This window comes from Nipponia nippon, unplaced genomic scaffold, assembly GCF_047370975.1.
Source record: "Nipponia nippon isolate SJK-2023a ecotype South Korea unplaced genomic scaffold, ASM4737097v1 scaffold_4, whole genome shotgun sequence".
NCBI lineage: Eukaryota > Metazoa > Chordata > Aves > Pelecaniformes > Threskiornithidae > Nipponia > Nipponia nippon.
Genome location: NW_028262358.1, coordinates 75,420,571 through 75,442,550, shown reverse-complemented (window position 1 = coordinate 75,442,550; position 21,980 = coordinate 75,420,571). Strand labels below are relative to the sequence as shown.

Here is a 21,980-nt window from a genome sequence, read left to right as displayed (position 1 = left end):
GTATTACCATGATAACCTCAGAACTGACTGTTCTCAGCAGGTCTGCTATAGCACAAGACTCATATTCTTTTTCTGGATCAGGTCATTAAATCATTTGCTCTGTGACTAATTCTTCTAAAATCAAAACAATCAAAGGCACACGTCAAAGGACAGCCATCTCTCTCCACCTAGATGTTTCAGTAATGCACAGCCTAGTATAGTTACAGTAACTAAGAAGCTTTTTTTCTGCTCTTATCTTCAAAATGGTCCAATCAGTAGGGCTGAACCAAAAGAAAATACTAAAAAAAACCAAGAAGTGAACTGAAAAGGACATCTCGCATTTTGTAACAAACCAAATAAACATTGCACCACTTGCTTTCTAACTCTCACAGAAAAGCTCCTCCTTAGCTCAGGCTGCCTATTTCTTAAAAAACAAAGACAAGCAGAACTAGCTGCAGGCAACAAAGTGTATTAGCATTTGAATTCATGCTTGTATATCCTCTGAGGGAAAAACTCTCTTAAAAGCAACCTAAGGAACTTCCTCAAATGTATTCTGGCAACAGTTATTTGAGACTTGAAGATTTCTGATGTCTCTACAGTTCCTTAAAAACAAACTGGGAAATGTTAAAAAAACCCCACAGATTGCTGCCAGTTTTAAAACAGGATGTTTTTGTTGTTGATGACTGTAATTAGGACCAGTGACCTTGCAAATGTAAACAATCCATCCATTACCTCTTCTAATTATTGTTGCAAATACTTTTTTCCCTTTATAAACTTGGCTGTATGAGTAGTTTAGCGCTCATACTCAGGCAAAGACCACAACCTCCACAGGACTGAAAATACTGGCACCCAATGTCACCAGCTAGTTGAAAGGAAAACGAAGGGAGGAGGAGGAAAGTATTTAGTATATGGCTAGTGACTTAAAGTCAAGGTGGCTGTTATCAGCACACAGAAAAGGCAAGACAGAAAAGGTACCCCTACAAGAAATACATTACAAGTACTGCTGAAGAAGGACCCATTGTCAGGAGATAACCTTGGAAAGTGCCAAAACTCCTGAGACAGCAAGGAGGGAGTTCTGCAGCTTTCCCAACACCTAATCCTGCAGTCAGAAACCTGACTCCCAAGTCCTTACCTTCTGATGTCCAAATTCATTCAATATCGTGCCCAGCTTCTTCGTGTTGCTGTGAAGTTTATGAGCAGCAATGGCTGGATTGGGATCCCTCCAGTCGATGGACAGGCGATGATACCAGAGGTGCCGACCCTCCTGAATGTGCGCTGACTTGATGCTGGGGTCAAAGCGATGCACCTCACATCCACTGTTGGCCATGCTGATCTCAAACTGGTTGTCATCATTGCCTAGCCTACGAAAGAAAAAAGATGTAACTATTAATGCTGCAAAAAGAACTATTAATGAGTAGGACATTCTGAGGATTCGTAGTAAAAGAAGGTAAAATCCCACCTATTTGTTTCTGAAGCAAAGTGGAGGAGCTGTTGCGCTCCTTCTTGGTATATATCCACAGCACTGAGCACAATCTAACCCTAATTCTGATGAGATAACCAGAAACAAAGCTAAGGGTCCACAATAATACCTGCTGAAGATTTAGACTAAGTAGATAGATAAAGGAAATTTAAAGGAACATGTGTTTTTTCCCAATGTCACATTCATAATTGACCTTAAGAAACTTCTAATGAAATTTTTCATTTCTAGAATGAAACTGCTGGAGTGGATTGGATGAACTAACCTCGCCAGAAAATTCAAGCTCAATGCAACATACTGCATACGATTAGAATGAAGGGCTCCTTTCAAGACAAGAACTAAACCACTTTTAGACAGGCTGATAACTTCTGAATTAAGAAAAAGCTCTTTGGGGAGGTTGACATAATTTATAAGAAAGTAAATTAAACATTAGAACCTTTGTGCTGTCATTATTCCTCTATTTATATTGTATATTTATATATATCCCTCTGTTTTCAATTTGCTCTTTCTTGACAAGATTACAATATTTTCCTTAGTCCCCACTGCACAAACTTCCAATAACCAAGCCATAAGCAGAAGAACAAATACATTTAAAATTTATACAGTACTGTTTTGTAAAATTCAGACATATTTCCCACCGTGTCTATAATCTGGTGTTACAAAGATGAGCCATGATGGCCACCAAAAGGGACAAGACAAAAGAACCAAATGCCTCTCTTTCTCTGTGCACAGAAAGACACAGATTAAAAAAAAAAAAAATTAAAAATACCCCCTTCACAACAGTAGCAGAGTTGTTACACAGACTTAAGATTGCTGCTAATTTGGCAAAGACCCCAAAGAAGAAGAAAAATTAATAGCCCCATCGTACGGCAGTGTTGACTCTGAGTCCCCGCCTCTGCAAGGAGAAGATGTACTTTACAAGGCTGTGCCATATTCCCCCCTCCTATAGCCCATTAGTTCACACAAGGTACACTAAAACTAAAAAATTCTGATATTTACCATTGCAGTCGCATGTCTGGACCACAAGCCTTCCCTACTGCATAAAATAGGGTGTACTCTTCATTCCTGCTCCTCCAAGGTTGTTCCAAACGTGGTTCAAATCATGCACTAAACCTTAATCAAAATTACGCTGTGGGATATACACACATGTAGCGCTGGGAAGAGAATCAAGATTTTTAAATCAGCGCTTCAACCAGTTGCACTAATTGAGAATATGCACTATATACTTACAGCACGGCATTTATCTATGATACACAAACCATTACAGGGCAGTACTCTTAGATGTACTGTCAGAGCACCTGCTACACTACACCACAATTATCCTTAGAAGTGGTGCGAGTCTGAAATAATAATTCTGGCTATTTGCATCAATATGTAAACTGCAACACATTTTAAATCATGCTACACTTTGGTACGACATTAAGCCAGTACTAATCGTTTTACATAGATGACATACTGGTAAACTAAAATGAATCCAACTCGTGAAACAATGTTTGGAAGAACGTATGTTTTGGAAGTTACCAATACAGTATGATGCTTGCTGTAATACTGGCTAAGCACAGCGTAACGATGCCCTATTAGAAGGTCTTCTCCTCAACCATCTTCCCCTTCGGGCATCCTGGGAAAGCAGGAGGAGGCAGGGTTTGCAAAAACAGCCCAGCGTGCTTTTAAGAACAACTCTGTTTCACAGGATTCCAGCCCATACAGCCGTGTAGGAGGAAAAGAGAGGAGTTTTCTTTTCATACATTCAACACACATTAGGAAGAAAGTTCAGAAGTTAACCAAGTGAATCGACATATTTGTTTGCATGTGGCTTTCTACAGAAGGGACACTGATGAACAAAGAGCAGTGTAATCCCTTAGGAATGAGAAGCTGGCTTAAAACGAACAACATGCGAATTGTTGGGGACAGTTACAGCGTCAGAGTGATGAGCCTACCAGCGACCGACGGACACATGTGTCCGTGACACACTTCTAACAGTACCAGCTGCTACAATCCACAGGGCCAGATGCTTTTGATGTAGACAAACCTCAGGCTGCCTCCAAACAGATTGCTGCTCTTGTGGACTGCAAAGGGAGATTCACGGTGGTGCAAAACGGAGAAAAAAAAAATATGGATGAGGGTGAAGAAGGTGCTCAAATTTATGCCTGAAGAGAGATCTAACCAACAACAAATAATTAGGAGAGAAAATAAGGTCATCTCCAAAAGAACTGGTCTGAAAAACTCCTGGCTCACATGTGATCATGCTAAAGGATAACGCAGCATGAAAAAGGTAAACAAACGAGGTCTCCTAAGAAAGATTTTGTGTTACTTAAAAAGGGACCATGATTTTAAAAGAAAGGTGTGGAGGTCACAGAAGACTAGAGAGGCCCTTGCCCACCATCAGGAGAGAGCAGCTGCTGCCTCCAGCAACAGCAAAATAAAAAATGCTAAAGGCACCAACCTATTTTTACTGTAAAGGAGAAGAGAGCTCGGTTACGGAGTCAGCAGTTGCAGGCAGTCCCCTGCAGTGGGGGCAGAGGTGGGCTTTCAAAGCAGCAGGAACAGCACCCCATGGACGGGCCCTCCCAGCCCGCGAGTGGGAAGGAAGGGCTCGCTGGCACTGCTCCTCGCCGGCAGCAGGGCAGGGACGCTGACCCAGGACAGAGCGCGGCACGGCAGGGAGCAGCGTCCCTTGGCTGTCCCCTGCTCCCACGGTTCGCAGAGGGTCAGGGTACGCAGAGCCTCACGCTCGGAATAAACACTGGGCTGCAGCTTGCGCTGAAGGGAGCATCGCGCTGGCCCCGGCGTCATCCTGGAGCACAGCAAGTGCGCAGGTGGCACAAAAGCTGCTTTGTCTCCTCCAGCACAGCTCCCGTGGACATCTGTAACTGATCCAGCCTGATAACTGCAGGTACTCCAGCTCCCACAGGACAGAGCTGTAAAAACATGCATGTTAAGGTCCAGCTTTCCCTTTCTGTGTTCCCCGTCCTCCCCTTCTTTCTCAAAGGAAGATAACTGTGCCCTGCAGCTCAGGGAAAAAAGAAGCATCCCCTGCCCGGATCCTAAAGCCCCTATACTTTAAGATCCGCCTGAAAGGGCTTTTGTACAGTATTGCAGTGAGACTCTTTAAATCTCAACTGGTACGTTTCTGAAATCCCATTCATTTATACTATCCCAGCTTGAGTGCCTGCCTGTGGTGTTTGTAACAGACTTAGCTTAATCTAAGCAGATTTAGCACTAATAACTAGAGCTCTCTAATGCATATTGCAATTACATATCATACTGGGAAATCCTGTCCCCCAAGCAAAAACATTGCTGCCTCCCAGTAGCGGAAGCAACTAATACTAATCTAAACAGATCTCCAGACGTTTCAGGCACTGCTTGCTCCCATTCACAAGTAACCTCTAGCATTCAAGAAGGCAAAGCCTAAGCAGCATGTTTTGTTCCATTTTTAATGATATATGGATTTAATTCAGGATTCCCAGTAACACTCGTGCTGAACTTTCACATTTGTCCTCCATCCATCCTCTCCACAGAGAATGTTCTTCATTGGAAGCAGCTGCTCCCCCTTTGCTCTTTATGAGCTGTATGAGATAACACAAATGTTTAGAGGGGATTTTTGTCTTACTCAGAACAAAATTACTTTTCTGCCTGTCATAAGCTAAAGGAAGTGAGCCTGAGAGAAGAATTAGGCAGTAACGAGCTCCAAAGGCTGCAGAAGTAAACTGGAGGATTGAAGACTGCTCCTTCTTCACCTCAAATATTTCCCTTTTATTTTTTTAACTGTTTCACGTGATGGTTGGGTACTTACTGCACATGTGTATCTGATGATTGATAGGAGAGCCAACATCAATTCCAATCTCTGCTAAGCCCTACTGTTCCATCGATACAGAAAATCTGCCATTCAGGCTCCCTGTACCATACCCAAAACAGCAACATATAAAGCACCACTATACATGCACTAGCTCAGATTTGTCCCAAACCATTAGCAAGTTATCTTTGTGCTGGTCAGCTTCGTGCTAAATCTGCATTTCCTAGCACAGACGAAAACAACTCTGCATTGTGTTTACTGCTCAATTCAACAAAAATACCATTCTCAATCCACACTTGGTCCATAGCAAAAAGGGAAGAGGGACAAGAAATCAGGTCTAATATTAAAGATTGCTTAACTTGAAGGGCAAGGTCTAGATTAATTCCACTGAACTTTGAGTACTTTGCCAATACATCTAAAGTCAGCAGCCACATTATCTCAGACCTCCTCTATAATCAAAGGAAAGCTATACCTACCTCCAGAACGTTATTCAACTTAGCTGATTTTCCACCTGAGTGTGCCTGCCTCTCCCTACTGACTACTAGGAGCCTCAGGCAATGAGCCAGTACTACAGTCAAGCAGGTGAAGTCTGGCCCTGAGCATGGGATAACACAGCATCTCTCCTAACTTGCATAGGAACATGAGAAACTGAGGGGAAAAAAAAAAAATATGTAAACCTGTATTTCACATTAAAACCAGGCAGGTATAATTTGAAATAGATTGCAAAGAACATTCAGACAATAAGAAGCAACAGTAGTCAAGAGGAGTTTGCTCTCCATATATGTGACCTGTCTCTAAGGGGCATGTTATTGTTGTTCTGCCATGGAGCAATACAGCTGAATAAAACCTGAGAGCCCCTCACCCTCTGAGGAGATTGGTCTTTACAGCTCAATAGGCTCGATCCAAATATAAGCCCATCCAAATTAACAGAAAAGACTCCCTTTGACTGCAGTGCACTCTGCATCCACTACATGTTAATTGCTGGTGTTAACGGCCACGTGCTCATCACTGAGAAATGCCACCCAGACACAGTTCCTTGCTATCCACCATTTGTAAACCCACAGCAGCAAAATCACAGAAATAAACTGCGCTGGTTCAAGGGAGGTGAAGCCTTTCAATACACCCCTACCCTAAAGCTGGCTCCCAGGACAGCAAAGACAGTTTTATTAGGTTGCAGCCATGTGGTGATCTCTGTGAAACGAGCTCTGGATCCCAGCGATCATTCTCCTACTGCATCTGTGCGCCGATGGGTACTGCGAAAGGCCAGTGGCCTGACCAACTCTGAGGACTGACCTCCCTCATCCTCCCAGGAAGCAGAGTGTTTTATTAGCAGGGAAACAGGCTGCATTTGTGGTTTTACTACCTGTGAAAGCACTTGTTCTGTGAAGAGTGAAAACTTCCATCTCAAGTGCTGTAAACATCATAAACACTACAAACATTTTAAAATAAAGCCACAACTGCCTTTATTATCATCACTTCGGCACATGTCACCCCTGAAGTGCTTAGCAAACACACTCTCATATGGAAATGTACTATTTGGTCCCAGGGGTAGTTAATGAAGTTTTATAAGTAATGCTGCTGAAGTACCTCGCAATTATGCAAGTCATTTCTGCTCAGGGAAGATGCTGTAGGCTTCTCAGTTTATCTATCTCATTAATTTCCATCTTCCTCTATGTGAACTACCACTCACTACTCACCATTAAGCAATTTGTTTTCATACTGATATTAGAAAAGCAAAGGAAAACAAAGACCCTCATGGAGAAAGATTTTCCTCTAAAAACAGAAGCACATCAACATGTAACAAATACACCCGAACAAAGTCCGTATTTTAAAAGACAACCTTGTGGCAGCCTATGTTGCATTCATAGAGCTTTGTGAAGCTAGGTGTCATGAAACAATTTGCTGTCTTTTAAAGAGAGCACTTACCCAAGGGAATAGAGACGGCATTGCTTGCTTCTGATTCGATGAATGAGGCTAAACCTCTCGTCAAGACAGATCGACCAGGGCTTCTTTGCAGTTTCAGAGTACCCTCTCAGGCTGTTCAGGTTCATGTGTTCACATGAAATCTGTTAATATGAAACATCCCTTGATTTCAAGACATGACTTTTAATTTGTTTTTAATTTGCCTTCTGGGGAAAGAGTGGAAAGAAGAAAAATGTTAATTGGTTTCATTTAAATCTGATTGTCAATCTGATACACAGCTATGAAGATCTGATGATTTTTTTTTTCCTCGTTCGTCTGTTCTGCTTGGTGAAATGTAAGGCTTACATAATCCCCCGGAGAGCAACGCAGTTTGAAATGCAAATAATTAAGCATTAGTACTAAAGCCAAAAATCAATTTTCCTGAGAACAAGTTATTTCGCCATTAAAATGTTTATTTTTTTTCTTTTCAAACCTTGGAGTGGATTCTGCATCCTGAATAATGTTAAAATCATGTCATGATTCAAGACTGTAATCACAAGTCGCAGTGTCACTGCAACATACGCTGTATACCTGACCTACAGTGCCTCGGATCTCAGTTCCAGACGGGATTTGATCATTACAGCAACACATCCCCTCTCCAACAACAAAGAGATTAAGTTAAGCAAGTGCTTAACTAAACAGTGGAATCATAGCACACGTGTCTATGCTGTGCTGGCTTAGACATCTAGAGTCTAAAGCCCGCACAAAAAAACACTGCAAAGGGAGAACAGATAGAGACCCTGCACGGAGGAACACTGCTAGTCAAAGTCCTTGTAAAGGCCAAGAAAGCAAGGACTAAAACATGCTGGATTCATCAGAAACCTGGAAGTGTCAAAAATCACTTAACTGAGAGGTGAAGCCAGCTTTGCCAGCAGCCGAGCAGCAGCCTGCGACAGCCGAAACACAGGGGTGACGGAGCCAAGGAAGCTCTGGCCCGGTGAGCGACACCTCGCCGAGGAGCCCCTGCCTGCAGCACCAGCTCTGCCTGTCCGCCCAGCAGCTCGGGCCAGCGCTTCGCCCCCAGGCTCTGCCACACCATTCAGCACCATCCTCTTCCTCCAGACCCACTCTGGAAAAGGCAGGCACGGAGCCGGGGGGTGCCGCAGCCTTTCCAGCATTCAGGAGCCAGGACACAGCAGGCGATGGAAAGCCAATGCAATTTGTACGGCTGTCACCGTAGCAGTGGTGAGGAGGTAACGGGAAGCAGAAGTAAGCACCAAAGCTGTGGCTACTTCTGCCCAAGAGAGGCTGTGCCGTGCTGTACCAGCATCAGCTTACAGTTAGTTGTTGAAGGGCTTTTCAAACCACGTGCAGCCCCGCCATCAAATTCAGGGGTTGCAGGGCACAGGCTGCTAACACGCAGATAGGAAAGCAGAGACTGAGAAGAGTTATAGGAACCCAGCTGAGCCATCATGACAAAAAGTTGTTCTTTGGGACCAGTACCAACCCTGGCTGCAGGGATGGGATCTGGTACTGCCAGAAAGCCAGCAATAAAAAAGTTGAAAAGAACAGTAGTAGAGACAAAACCAGGTTCAACATCAGTCCTGAACTGACTGTTCCCATCTTGCTCCTTCCTTCCTCTACAGCAGACTGCCCAGGCTCAGCTCTCGGTTTTAGCCAAACTAAAAAGCACAGGTCTGGCCCCACCTAGAACAACAGAAATGGAACAATTTTACACAGGGGTGAGAGTAAAAACTGGAACCCAGCCTTTCCAACCACCAACAGGTGCTCTGCACCATGTGCCTTGTAATAAGTAAATAAAACTCTCATTCTTTAAGAAGCTTAAGCTCTGAAAGATCATTACCTGGAGCATTAAATCCAAAGAGCTGCATGCTGTATCACCACCTCCCTGCTCCTGCTCAGCTCATAATTCCCATGGAAAATTCATAAAAGCTAATGTAGCTTCTCTTCATGCTGCTCTCAGGATTCACTAAGTTTTAAGCAATAATTTGCACTGCACCCCGCTACCCATTTCCCTTCAGTCACATAACAATCAAGGAATAAATGGCATTGCAATAACAAGCACTAATTTTAAGACACAGAAGAATAATGTGCTCTCTACAGAAAACCAAGATTCTGCAATGCTGCCACTTAATTGACTCATGGCATTACGAGCAATTACCACACTGAGAAGTTGGAGCAATTTTAATAGCTCTTGCTACTTAATAGCTCTTGCTATCAAAAATAAAAAAAACTGAACTCTGCCTTTAGCACCATCACCAGTCTGTTGCACAATTTACAGAACCTGATGCACTGAGCTTACCTCCTCTTCTGGGCTTCTACTCACTACTATCATCCAAACCACAGCACATGTAAGACGGTGGTTCTGATCATTAGATACCAGCATTGAAAAAGCTTTTTCTGGCCACACCTCGACCCTGCTGGCATGGCATCTTCCCCCTCCAGCAGTTCGAGCCATTCTACACTAATGGCAGGGAGCTGAACTCAGGCACAGTAATTAGTAGACACTTGCTCAGCAAACACAGAAAATGAGATCCCATGCTCATCTACGTAAGCAGGATCCCATTTCCAGAAGCACTCATACCAGTCATGGTGTTATCCTGTCAGTTATTAATCCGATAACATCTGCCAGGTCAGGAACAAGGATTTCTCTCATTTTTTGTTTTCACTTACGCTTGTCCCCCTTACCAGGGTCAGTTACTCTGGGAAGGAAACTTCTCGATTAGTGTGTCAGAAGCAATAAATTCTCTGCTAATTGATGTCCTTGTAGGCTTTGACCCAACTAGTGGAGTTTAGCAGCATCTGCCACTGTTTATTAAGTCACTGAGACGAAGGATGTTTTCAGCTTAATATGCCTGCCACAGCCTAAACTTCTGTACAACAAAACAAGCAGCTCTACACACATCTCTGGCTGTCTCCACGTGCATCATCTTGCCTCCTGCCCTCTCAGTGCTGGCATGAGTGGAGGCAGAGATGTCATCTTCTTGAGCATTTAGCCAGCGGTACCCAGAAGGTGGAGGATAAGCAAACACTCTGCTACCCCTGCTACCCTCCCAGTTACCACACCATCAGCACAGCAGCAGATTTTTAGACGTGTTTCAAATGAATCTCGTCTCAGCCTTAAAAGCATTGCATTAACAAAGAATTTCGTATGTGAATGACATTCCAGTGACATTAGCACCTGAGGCTTTTTGCTGTTCCCCAGCGTAAGCGATGGTGCAGTTAAATTCAAGCATCAACTGCTGATAGACCTGGGTACTGAAAGCAGCCACCCTGTTGGAACTGTGGGCATCCAGCACCTCTTCCATTTTTTATTACACAAAATGCACCCATAAATGCTGTTGTGCAGAAGTGATGCCTCTGTTAAGACAAAACGGCCCAATTTCTATATATGCTGAACCCTGGAAGTATCTGTCAATGTGATCTATCAGGATTCTATTGGTACCATTGGGACAACTTGTCCAAGTTAGGGACTGATGCCTTTTTCTTATTTCACTGGGAACCTCAAATGCATCCTTTTTAGCTAAATTGAGCCTCAATATCGCATTATTATTGAGAGGTGGAGTGGCTGAATACACAGTTCTCTCACTACAGAGTGGTCTGTATTTGCCTGTGTCTGAGAGTGAGAAAGAGAGAGAGTGGGAGAGCAACCACATCTGGCATTCCAGTCATATCATACTCCTGTCGGGACATGAACCCATTTGGAAATAAAAAGCAAGGAAATAAGGCATTTTTTCTACCCTGTGTTTTGACCTTTACATTCATGTTGACCATCACTGCTAGGTTAAGCAACTTTAGTAATAAAGCACTTTCAAAACCAGTTTGGTGTGAGGTTGATTCCTAATCTGAGAAGGAACAGCCTGTGCCAGGCAAACTGTTTTCTAAATGGAGACCGAAATGAAAAACCCACCTGAGAAGTGCTAATGTACTTCAGGAACCTCAAGGCCTCGTAGTTGAGAGAAGGAGTTGGACTTGCCCATGGTTGTAGTTCAATGTGCCATCTCACAGTCTGCAAAGCAAAGCAAAACAAAAAACACTTTAAAGGAACAGGATGCATTTCTCAGTACAAGCACAAAACGCAAGGGCTAATAAATTAAGGAGATTTAATTTCAAACAAAAAGAGCTTCCTAGGGGCTTGTCTACACATGAAAGTCATTTCAGAATAAAGCAGGTTTTGAACGACAGTGAAAGAGCATCTAACTATGATTTATCATGATCAGCTTTGAAAGCAGATGTAGGTAATTCAGAAAGAAAGGGCTCTTCATCCAGGATACATGTGTCAACACAGTTATTCTAGGACACCCAAGTAAGACCCGGCTTGTAGAAATGCATAAAGAAAACCAAGATCTGGATAACTCAATCCTCTAACAAAACATCTGAAAACAGTGAAATAATTTTAATTTTATACCTATTGCGTATCTCCGCTTGAATATCCACTGAAATGAGAACTTGGATTGTAAACACTAATCACCAAAGGAAATCTCTGTAAACAACCTTTCGTGTTTTAAAATCTACATTTGACAGAAAAACAAGCTTCTTGTGGTCTCTGAGAAAAAGTCCACTTCCTCTCCCACGCCTGCCTGGCAAGATACACCAGAATTCTTTGTTTTCCTGAAAAAAATATCAGCCCGGCTGTCGGTAGCCCTACAACTCCTTATTTTCATAGCCCCAGGGAAGTAGCTTTGGTGGATGCTTTCTGTGCTCCCTGTGAGGCCCCTCAGCTCTGCACCTCGGGGATCCTGTCAGCTTTTCCAGCAACACTTCCCACATAGACAGAAGGGGACAGAAGAGGTCTTTCAGACACGTGCCTGCAGAGCAACGGGGCTCTGCACTCCCATCTGAGCCACCTTCTCCAAATCCTGCCCGCTTTTGTCACCCTGGGAAGTTTAGACGTGTTCTCTCTTGCCCTTGAGTAGATAAAAATATAAGCACGGTGTTAAGTTGTACTAAATTAAGATTGATTCCTCATGGCTTTTCATCTTCAGACGCCATAACTCACTTCTATGGCTGGGCAGGTAGTATCAAGTTTCCCTTTAATCATCCCTGATTAACTGAGCTTCCATAATGAACAGGATGGGGATTTTTTCCCCATAGGTTCACGTTGACATTCAATAAAATACCAAACAAACAGAAACCCCATTTGGGATTCCCACAGGACCTTATTTCAAACGCAGCCCTGGAAAACATATAGGAAATAGCAATTAAGGGGAGAGGATGGAGGCAGATCAGAGAGGCAAGGTGCTGGGTCCTGCCGAGAGGACAGCCCCACCATCGGGCTGGTCTGCGGCACCAGGAGAAGAGCCAGCGTGGTGACAGCGGGGATCCTCTGACGCCAGAGAGGAACACAGGAAGGAAAAAGAGAAGGCGATGCTAGAAAAGAAAGATGATTAAAGGGGACCACCAGACCAGATGGAGTTTGCCTTGAGCTGATATAATGAATTGATATTTTTGCAGCCCAAGTAAACAGTCTGGAGTGCACGTGAGCCAGGAGGTCTGTATGAGGTTTATTGTTCCTTTAGGGTTTGCTCTTTGTTTTTTTTTTTTTTTTACCATAAAGAGATGCTGAAAAGGACATTTGAGATTATTTTTTTCCCCAGAAGCAGATAAAAGTAGCATTTCCCACCCTGCAACCTGCTGCCTGCAGCAGACACAGGCTCCTATACCCTGCACAGCGCAAGGCTGGAAGCAAGCTAGCCAGCGAGCTCTGCAGCAGCACGTGCCCCTGACCTGCTGATTGCAGAAGGCAGCCTGCAAACAGCTAACAGCAGGAGGATAGGTGCACGCCGGGGAGGGAAATGCATGTAATCTTTCAGCATGAGTCACGGTTCACACGGCTGAATAACGTTTGCAATGACAGGAATGCTGCTGTTTCAACAGGCTTGAAAGCTGAAATGAAAATGAAGACTGACAATCATTTTCAGGCAAAAAAAAAAACAAAACAAAACAAAAAAAACCCCAAACAAAAAACAAAACCCAGACACCTAAACATCCATGCCCAGTTATTCTGAAATCTATTTGCCTGAGAAATAGCTCATAAGTAGGGGAATTGCAGGGTGGCCACTGTGGCACCATTCAGCAAGAATTCCCTCTGCACAGAGTTGACAGGGAAGAAAAAGAAAAAAAAAAAAAATCCCTATAATTAACCACGTGAATGAGGTTCTTTTTCAGCAGAGTGCAATATCAAAGAGCCACCGTGGCTTTCTCTCAGGTTCTTAAAATCTTAAGGATGACAAACTGCCTTTCCACTGTCTCCAAAACCTATCAATAAACACAGGACTGTGAAGATAAAAACCCCAGTGTCTTAATAATGCAGTTCACTTAAAAAAAAAAGGGGGGGGGGGGGAGGAAGGAGATCAACCTTTTATACAGCTCTTTAAATTTAGGAGCGCTACACAAATGCTACTTTAGTGAGAGATCAGACCTGAGCTCCTGTTTGACAGCAATGCTTTTGAATAGCTTCTCACACTTCACACTTGCTCCCTGGCTCCTTACTAAGCAGCAGCCCATTTCCATTCACTAACAAATACATTAGACAGGTCTGTTCCTAACACCTACTAAACACCCCCACGGGGCGCTCCAATAGCTGCATTACAGTAAGATTCACAGGCGATGAATGGGGAGGGGGGGAAATCCAGTACATCTCTTGGACCAGGTACACCCTTCCAGCTGGTAACTCACTGATGTCGGTGACGCGGTATGGGTATGTTCAGGACTCACCAAACATCCTCCTGAAGGAGCCATTCCCTATGTACATCGGTAGCCTTTGCTTATAGTTTTTCAGGTAATTTTCAGCCTGTCCCATAGTGTTTCCATGTAAGCCTTCTCAAATAAACTCTGCAGATAAAATGCACCCAGTCCCTGTGAACCAACTGCTTTGTGAAAATCAGGTTTATTCCTGATAAACACGTTCCTTATTTTGAGAAGTTTTTCCCCCTCTAGACTCTGCAATTTTATTTACTGAAAGCAAACCTGACTGTGGCATCATGATTTGGATTTTCTCACTTGTATCACAGAAACCTCTAGAGTAAATAATGGAGAGCATGTCCCTGTGGCTGCTGTACAAAACAGTCTGAGGAGCAGCTCCTTCCACAGGGGACTTCTACAGCAAGTACATGAGAAGAGCAGAGGAGGTATTACTGTCCATATTACGCAGCTTTGGATATGAAATTCAGACAGAGCTCCCCAAGGTCGCCCAGGAGGAGCCAGAAAACCGGTTCAGACATCCTGCATCTCTGGCTATTGCCATCCGTGTGCTGTCTCCCTAGGGTAAGGACTCATCCAACGAGGCACCATGACTGTGTTTCCCAAACACCAATATATCCTGATTCCACAACAGAAAGACATGACAGTACTGGGAAAGTTACAATGCCACTTAAAAAATATCATATTGAATATCTTGAAGTATCTCTCTATTTACATTGTTTCATTTATAGACACGTTACCCAAAATTAGCATTGTAAGAAAAATCAGTCTTCAGCAAGACTTTATCACAGGCACTGGTCAGACACTGACTTGAGCTACCCCAGAAGGGTAATGGATATCCAGAAACTGTAACCCAGAGTGATGTCACATTTTCACCACGTGAGATAACCACAGAGCAAAGAAAATCTTAAGGCAATGCCATTGCTTTGTTAGGAAAACTAGGACACGTTTGAAGGTCTGATTTTTTTTCCAGGTACTTCACACTTCAGGATAAGGACTGACTGCGTTCAGCTCTGGGGCCCCCAGCATAAGAAGGACGTGGACCTGTTGGAGTGAGTCCAGAGGAGGGCCATGGAGACGATCAGAGGGCTGGAGCAGCTCTCCTATGAGGACAGGCGGAGAGATTTGGGGTTGTTCAGCCTGGAGAAGAGATGGCTCCAGGGAGACCTTATAGCAGCCTTCCAGCACCTGAAGGGGGCCTACAGGAAAGCTGGAGAGGGACTTTTTACAAGGGCGCACAGTGATAGGACAAGGGGTAATGGCTTTAAGCTGAAAGAGGGTAGATTTAGGTTAGATATAAGGAAGAAATGCTTCACTATGAGGGTGGTGAGGCACTGGAACAGGTTGCCCAGAGAAGCTGTGGATGCCCCATCCCTGGAAGTGTTCAAGGCCAGGTTGGACGGGGCTTTGAGCAACCTGGTCTAGTGGAAGGTGTCCCTGCCCATGGCAGGGGGGTTGGAACCAGATGATCTTTGAGGTCCCTTCCAACCCAAACCATTCTGTGATTCTATGTTTCCTTCAGACCAATTTGACAGTAATCTGCAGTGACTTTTCTCTGGAGACCACTTCTTTCTCGGTTTTTCTCCCTCATAAGCCATCTATGATAGTCACCTGATAATCCCTTAATAATCTGTAGTATACATATGGTATAATTTGTCCTAAAAATCTGAGATCATAGTATTACATTTAAATCAACATGTGCAGAGGGCTCACAAACCAGCAGGTGTAAAATTGTGGGTTTGCAAAACTTGTTCAAGCATAAGCTTGAACATATAAATAATTAAATTCTTTCCAGATCAATCCTAGTTTCAGTGCAGTAATTCAAATAGCCCAACCCCTCCCTTCCGTTATGCTTACATTTGAAAGGGAATTAGTAAATTTTCCATAATTCCATCTTTTTTAACTCAGTAACTGTTTTTTCCCTCCTTTCAATCTCCTTCCTTTTTAGCAGCCTATTAAAATACAGAAACATATTAGCCATGTTTATAAACAGAAATTTGGGAATCCCATTGCCCTGCCAAGCAGTCTGTTGCTTCCAATGAAGAAACAAAAGACTTGTCAATACACGCACAGATGTCTTAATCAAGGGAAAAATATAAAATCCTCTGATTAAACTGTGCAACAGTAATTTTTTGCATCTGAGGCAGGACCATTTGGTGAGTGGAAAGCACTTGTGGCAATAAACTCCATCAATAACCATAAATATTTGCTAGCCATAGAAACAAATGACATACACACCTTCACCTCCAACCGTTCTGGCTGTGCTTTGTGTATCACCACGCTTGCCCCTTGTGGAAGGGTACAGCGGAACAGAGCTTGCTCATGGGTGAAATGTTGCAGGGATTTTATCAGAGCTTGCTCATGGGTGAAATTTTGCAGGGGTTTTATCAGTTTAAAATGCAATGGGTTGGATCCAAATTGCAAAATTTCAGACATCTACAAGGCAAACATATATTTACTGGACTGCATTCCTGAAGGCTCACCCTTGTGAGAGTAGATTGTCCCTAGATATGATCTACAGGGCTTGGACATAATTTTATTTGCGCTCCCTCTGGAGCACGTGTGGCCTTAAGCATATTGTTTTGTAGTGGTCTTGTTGTTTTGTTTTTTTCCCCCAATTCAAAAGTGCCTTAAATAGCGAAAGAAGCGTGTTGCAGCACACTGAAGTACTGGCTTTACAGGACACGCCAGCACGCCTCACGAGGGACACGCAGCAAGTGCAAAGCCTGCTGAGATGAGTGGGAGGGCTGCTGAGGGTGGAGGCGGCCAAACCTGGCACGCTGCTCCTCTCGCTGACGACACAGAGCAGCTCCGGCAGCGAATGATCCCTCGTGAATGCCCACGTTTCGTTTCAGAGGCAATTAGTTGGTCCGCTCCAAGAGAGAGTCGGGAGTGAAGAAACATTCCTGCAGTGTGGACAACGAGGGACCAAGCTCCCACAGTGGGCTGGGGAGCTAAGTTATTTGACAGGACAGACGAGGCAGACAGGCTCTTTAAGGGAATGATTCATCTCACTATAGAGTAGACATCTAAAATAAGTAAGATGAGTCACGCACTGGAAACGTCCATGTCTCTCCATGACCTGCAAAGGAAACCTGGAGGATGGGCTCAGAAACACCTACACCGTAGACATTCAACATCACAGAAGAGGAACCCCAGACCATGCCATGCTGCAGAAAATCTTGTATTGTAGAGGGCTGAGCCTACTCTTTAGCTGCGAGCCTCAAGCAACACTTAATTGCACTTTTTTCTTCAGCAAGGCTGACTAACTCCAAATGTTTTATGTTTGGAGCAGCAATACGTGGCACAAGTAAAACAAACTCCACCTCAAAGCGGAGGTGTCAATAGGAAAGACCAAGTATGCCTCAGCCTTGGCAAAGACCTCCTTGAGAAAGGTCAATTCATACGGTCCCCTTTAGCTAAATGTAATCAGCATCACACAGAGGGCTCACAAGACGTACACTCATAAAAACATGCTATGTTAATTTAGAAGTAGCGGGGACGCACACAGGCTCAGTAAGCTGTAATTTAAAATACAGCCTTACAAAGTGACTGTGACTCATTTAAAGCTCCGAGCGAATTAACTTCTAACGTGGCTGGCTTTATAGGTATCCCAACCCTACATGTCTGAACTGTTTCTTTCCCTTTTTTTGCTTTTCTATTACTATTATTTTCTACTTTTCTTTGCAGTTTGGCTTTCTTAAACATATGAGGTTTTCACTTAAGGAACCGTATTGCAGAAATTGCTACATACTCTGCATGCGTGTGCCTGTATTGAGAGAAAAGCAGTGGGTTCCCGCTGAGACATCAGGCATTGGGAGCATCCCAGGGAAACGCAGCTGACACCTAGTTCTGCAGCCACCTAAACTGAGAATTTCCGCTCCAATGGCGGAACTTCCACGCACTGCATAAACTACATAATGAACTGAAAAAATATTAATACAGGAAATCTTTCTATTTCCCCATTTTTTCACTTTTCCGAGTTTATCTAAAGCAGAGGCAGCTCTGACAACACTGTACGCAAACCCACAGCCTTCTTTGTACCCAGCCACCACAGGATTGCTCCATCCTCTATACGTATCGGGTTGGTGCAGTGGAACAAGCAGGCCGCATAGGCAGTTCCTCCCATAGACAAACTCCAGCGCTATAAAACTGTAGTGTGTTACAGAATCACAGAGTGGTTTGGGTTGGAAGGGACCTTTAAAGATCACCTAGCCCAAGCCCCTGCCACGGGGGACATCTGCCACTAGATCAGGTTGCTCAAAGTAAATAGTATTGGTCCCACTACAGACCCTTGAGGGACACCACTCATTACTGGTTTCCACTTAGACATTGAGCCATTGACTCTAACTCTTTGGATGCGGCCATCCAGCCAATTCCTTATCCATCTAACAGTCTATCCATCAAATCCCTATCTCTCCAATTCAGAGCTAAGAATGTTGTGGGGAGTCGTATCAGTGGCCTTATAGAAGTCCTGGTAGATGACATCCATAGCTCTTCCCTTGTCCACTGATGCGGTCACTCTATCGTACAAGGCCACGTGATTAGTCAGGAATGGCTTGGCCTTCATGAAGCCATGTTGGCTGTCCCTAACCACCTCCGTGTCTTCAGTATGTTTTGACATATCTTTCAGGAGGATCTTCTCCATGATCTTATCCAAAGATTTGATGGTGGAACATTAAGCTGAGGAACAAAAGCTTTGTGCCAAGATGAGCAAGCAACATAATGCATACAGTCAGGCTCCCCCGTGCAGCAAGGCTACTCACCAGAGTAAACCCTGCCTATGGAAACCAGTCCTGCGATAAGAGCATTTTCCACACTAGTAAGTGGGTGTCTTCAATTTAAATGGGATTTTGACACGACTTGCTTATGAAGAATTTTAATAACTAGGGGTGTTTCTATGTCTGGACATGCGTGTTTTGTTTTATTGAAGAGGGAACTTCTAGGATGCACTTAACTCTCCCCTAGCTCCTTGCTCTCTGTGCATCACCTCCTCCAAGCCTCTGCAGTGCAGCGCACACTTGTCTGCCTGGGAGCAGGATGCGATTGCTGCGAGAGCCAACTTAGGCAGCTCTGAGCATCACCCAGAGGGCTTCACTTGAGAGCAGTTTATCAGCACTTGCTTCCCAAGGCTGCAGTTTGCACCATAAATAAAACTCTTACGCTTAGCAGGGAAAAGAAAAAAAGCAATACATCTTGAATGCAAAGTTTCACATTGAAATGAAGAAAACAATTTTCTGACTTCAATTCTCATTAGAAAACCTTTGAGCCGCTGCATGGTAATTGAAACCAAAAGAGTCTTTACCCTTGTAGAGCAAATCAGTCCGAACATGCATACATAACAACCCCTGGAAAGGCAGCAATCACCAAGTGTTTCACCTCTGCTCTCCTTTTGTTAATATTCATGTTTATTTTCTGCTCTTTTTGCTTCTGATTTCCCATCTGACAGTATGAAATGGAGCCACATGCATACAAATTACAGCTCTCGCGCTCACAGGGGAACTGCTGGCCTAACCTACAGGCAAGCCACACCAGCGACCTTGATGCAAAACACCAACAACCTTGATGCCTTGGAAGGTTCAGCATTTCACACACAAAGCCCACGCTCAAGCTCTCTGCAAGCATACTTTTAGTCTTGTGTCTTTTCCCCCCAAACAACTGTCTCATAAGAAAAGTACACGCAGAAAAAAAGGATGCTTGGCACTGACTTTAAGTGACAGAATTTGTATCACTTTAAGAATTAAGAAATGGGTTTGGAAAAATAAGGACCACCTTCCAAAACTAACATGACACAGCCAGATCTGTAGAGGAATTTAGGTGACTAATGCTCCATCGAATTCAAATTGAAACCCTGACTTCCATAAGAAATGGGTACTGGGAACCAGCTTACCAGGTTTAAATTAGCTGTTGTGGACACCCTCCCGTAAATTCACCAGCAGACCTGGGCTTCAGCAACTATGTACATCACCCTGGGTGCAGGTTTGTGATTACAGGATGCACATGTTTCAGAACACTTGCCAAAATATTAATTTGCAGGTACTTACGAATTCAGAAAGCATCACATCTGATTTATTATTTACGTAGCATAACTACCACCCCTCGCTACCTCTGAGGAATAAATCCACCGCAACCAAAGGAGCTGGGGGCTGCAGAGGTAGGAAAGGGCAGCATTGCACCGAGGAACCCCTCCTCGGACCTTCAAAGGTCACCGAAGACTGACAGCTCTGCCATTGCAACTCCCAGCAACATCAGGGAGAAATATACATTTATTAAAAGAGAGATTTATTTCACTCTGCTGAGAGACACACGGCTTTAAAAACAGTCAAGTGGGATTTCTTTGCTATGGTAATAAAATAAAATAAATAAATTGGGCAGCAGCATTCCTGTGCTATCCAGAGGCTGACAGCATGATAATTTATATCTGATGGAGATAAAACCAGGAGCCAGAACAGATTGAAATTTATGGAAGCAAATTCTCGAAACTGCTTAAGCAGCGTAATACTCAATCAGCTGAATTATTTCCAGAGCCTGCATGCCTTTGCCAACACTTAAAGATAACAGGAAGAAACGGATACAGCACCTACTGGTCACTGCTTGTCAAATTCAGAATTTAGCTAAGCAGAGGCAAGACCACGGTTTCAACCTGTATTCGTAACTGCTTTAAATGAAGTGCTTTGGTTGAGAAAACATGTGAGATGTCATAATCCGTACAATAGGGGAAAAAAAAAGCTATTTTCCTCTCGGTTGCCTTCAAACCACAGCGTACAACAAATAGAATTTATCAGTAAATACTCAGCTAGCCAGATAAGCAGTTTATTTTGTGCAAATTCCAGGACTCTAACTGTGATTTACAGATAGGGATGCCTCTGGCAGCCTGTCCACTACTTCAGCCAGTTCTGCCTGAGGCCAAGAACCGGGAAAAAGAAGGTGCTTTAAAGTAAAACTTAATGCTTTCACACAAGTAAGAGCATTTCACACTTGTGCAGCTTTCTCGCTCATCCAAGTGGAGTGCAACTGTCTGAACAGAAACGGTCCACCACACTTTCCAGCCTGAAGGGAGATCTGGAGCATCAGAAAACCCCTTCCCCTTCATCTGCCCCTCCTGGGCAAGGACCAGGAGGGTCTTCTGTGCCCAGGGAGCAGGAGAGGGCAGTATTTGTCACCAGGCATCTATAATATCATAAAGCAAGTAATCATTAATTCTCTTCCATGGGTAAACCGAAAGGCTGAGTGACTTCTACAGGTATTTAGATTTCATAAGCGTAAAACCTAAGGTAAGACAGAAAATATCCACAACAGGTACTTACCATCCCTCCACCCCACCATCAGTTCACTTGATCATACTGGGTTTTACTGGATAGCCAGGGAAGACTTAAAAAGCCAAACTTCACTTTTTTTCTTCTTCAACTCCTTACTGCATACAAGCATTAGTTAATTAAACAAGGTAATGGAGCTCCGCAGAATGAAATGTACACTAGCTCTAAATGTCTGCAAACATATTCCCTTTCTTGTTTTTAATATGATTATGGATTACTGCCCTTAGTCTAGAGCTATGTAAAAGTCTTCCAAGCAAAATAAAACAGTGTGTTGGGCAATTAGCTCCCCACGTCTGGGACGGGAACGAGAGCTGGCTTACAAATTGTTAGGATTTTAAGTACAAGATGATACGTTTATTTTCCAATTTATAAAGAAGAAAACCAAGCTCATTTCAAAGCACACAATTTTGAAGTATTTTTTGTTCAAGACAAGTATAGACCCAAGCATCATAAGCCCATGGAGGACAGGCTTGGGCAAATATGCACCATCCTCTTCAGTTAAGGGCATTTTCCAATGTTTTATTACTAATTCTGAGAATTACACAGAATAGAGCACTGAACAGCTACATGATTTGACCCCGAACTCCTGATGTACCCAGAATTCCCAGAGATTTCATAAGGAATAATAATAGCAAGATCAAACCATTAATCAAGACATCTAACTAAGAAGAAACACATCAGCTCAGCAGCAGCCAATTGACACATAATTGCTTCTTGTTTAATTTTCTCAGAAGAGCGAGGGAAAAGGAACAAGATGACCTTGCTTTGCTCTATTCAAGATGAAACAAAG

General features: G+C 43.6%; 1 protein-coding gene across 3 annotated transcripts in view; it reads right to left on the bottom strand.

The window, feature by feature from the left end:
* The window catches only part of METTL24 (methyltransferase like 24), a 50,804-nt gene that overhangs the window by 17,834 nt on the left and 10,990 nt on the right, over positions 1-21,980 (bottom strand). For 2 of the 3 annotated variants that reach the window (XM_087775876.1, XM_087775877.1), the window contains exons 2-4: positions 11,083-11,181; positions 7,176-7,315; positions 1,112-1,340 (exon numbers count right to left, since the gene is read on the bottom strand). In XM_087775876.1, coding sequence (XP_087632002.1) covers positions 1,112-1,340; positions 7,176-7,315; positions 11,083-11,181 — 468 coding nt within the window. Of the gene's footprint in view, positions 1-1,111; positions 1,341-2,455; positions 2,611-2,977; positions 4,375-7,175; positions 7,316-11,082; positions 11,182-21,980 lie in introns of those variants that run through there. The other variant, XM_087775878.1, reaches the window with a different exon arrangement.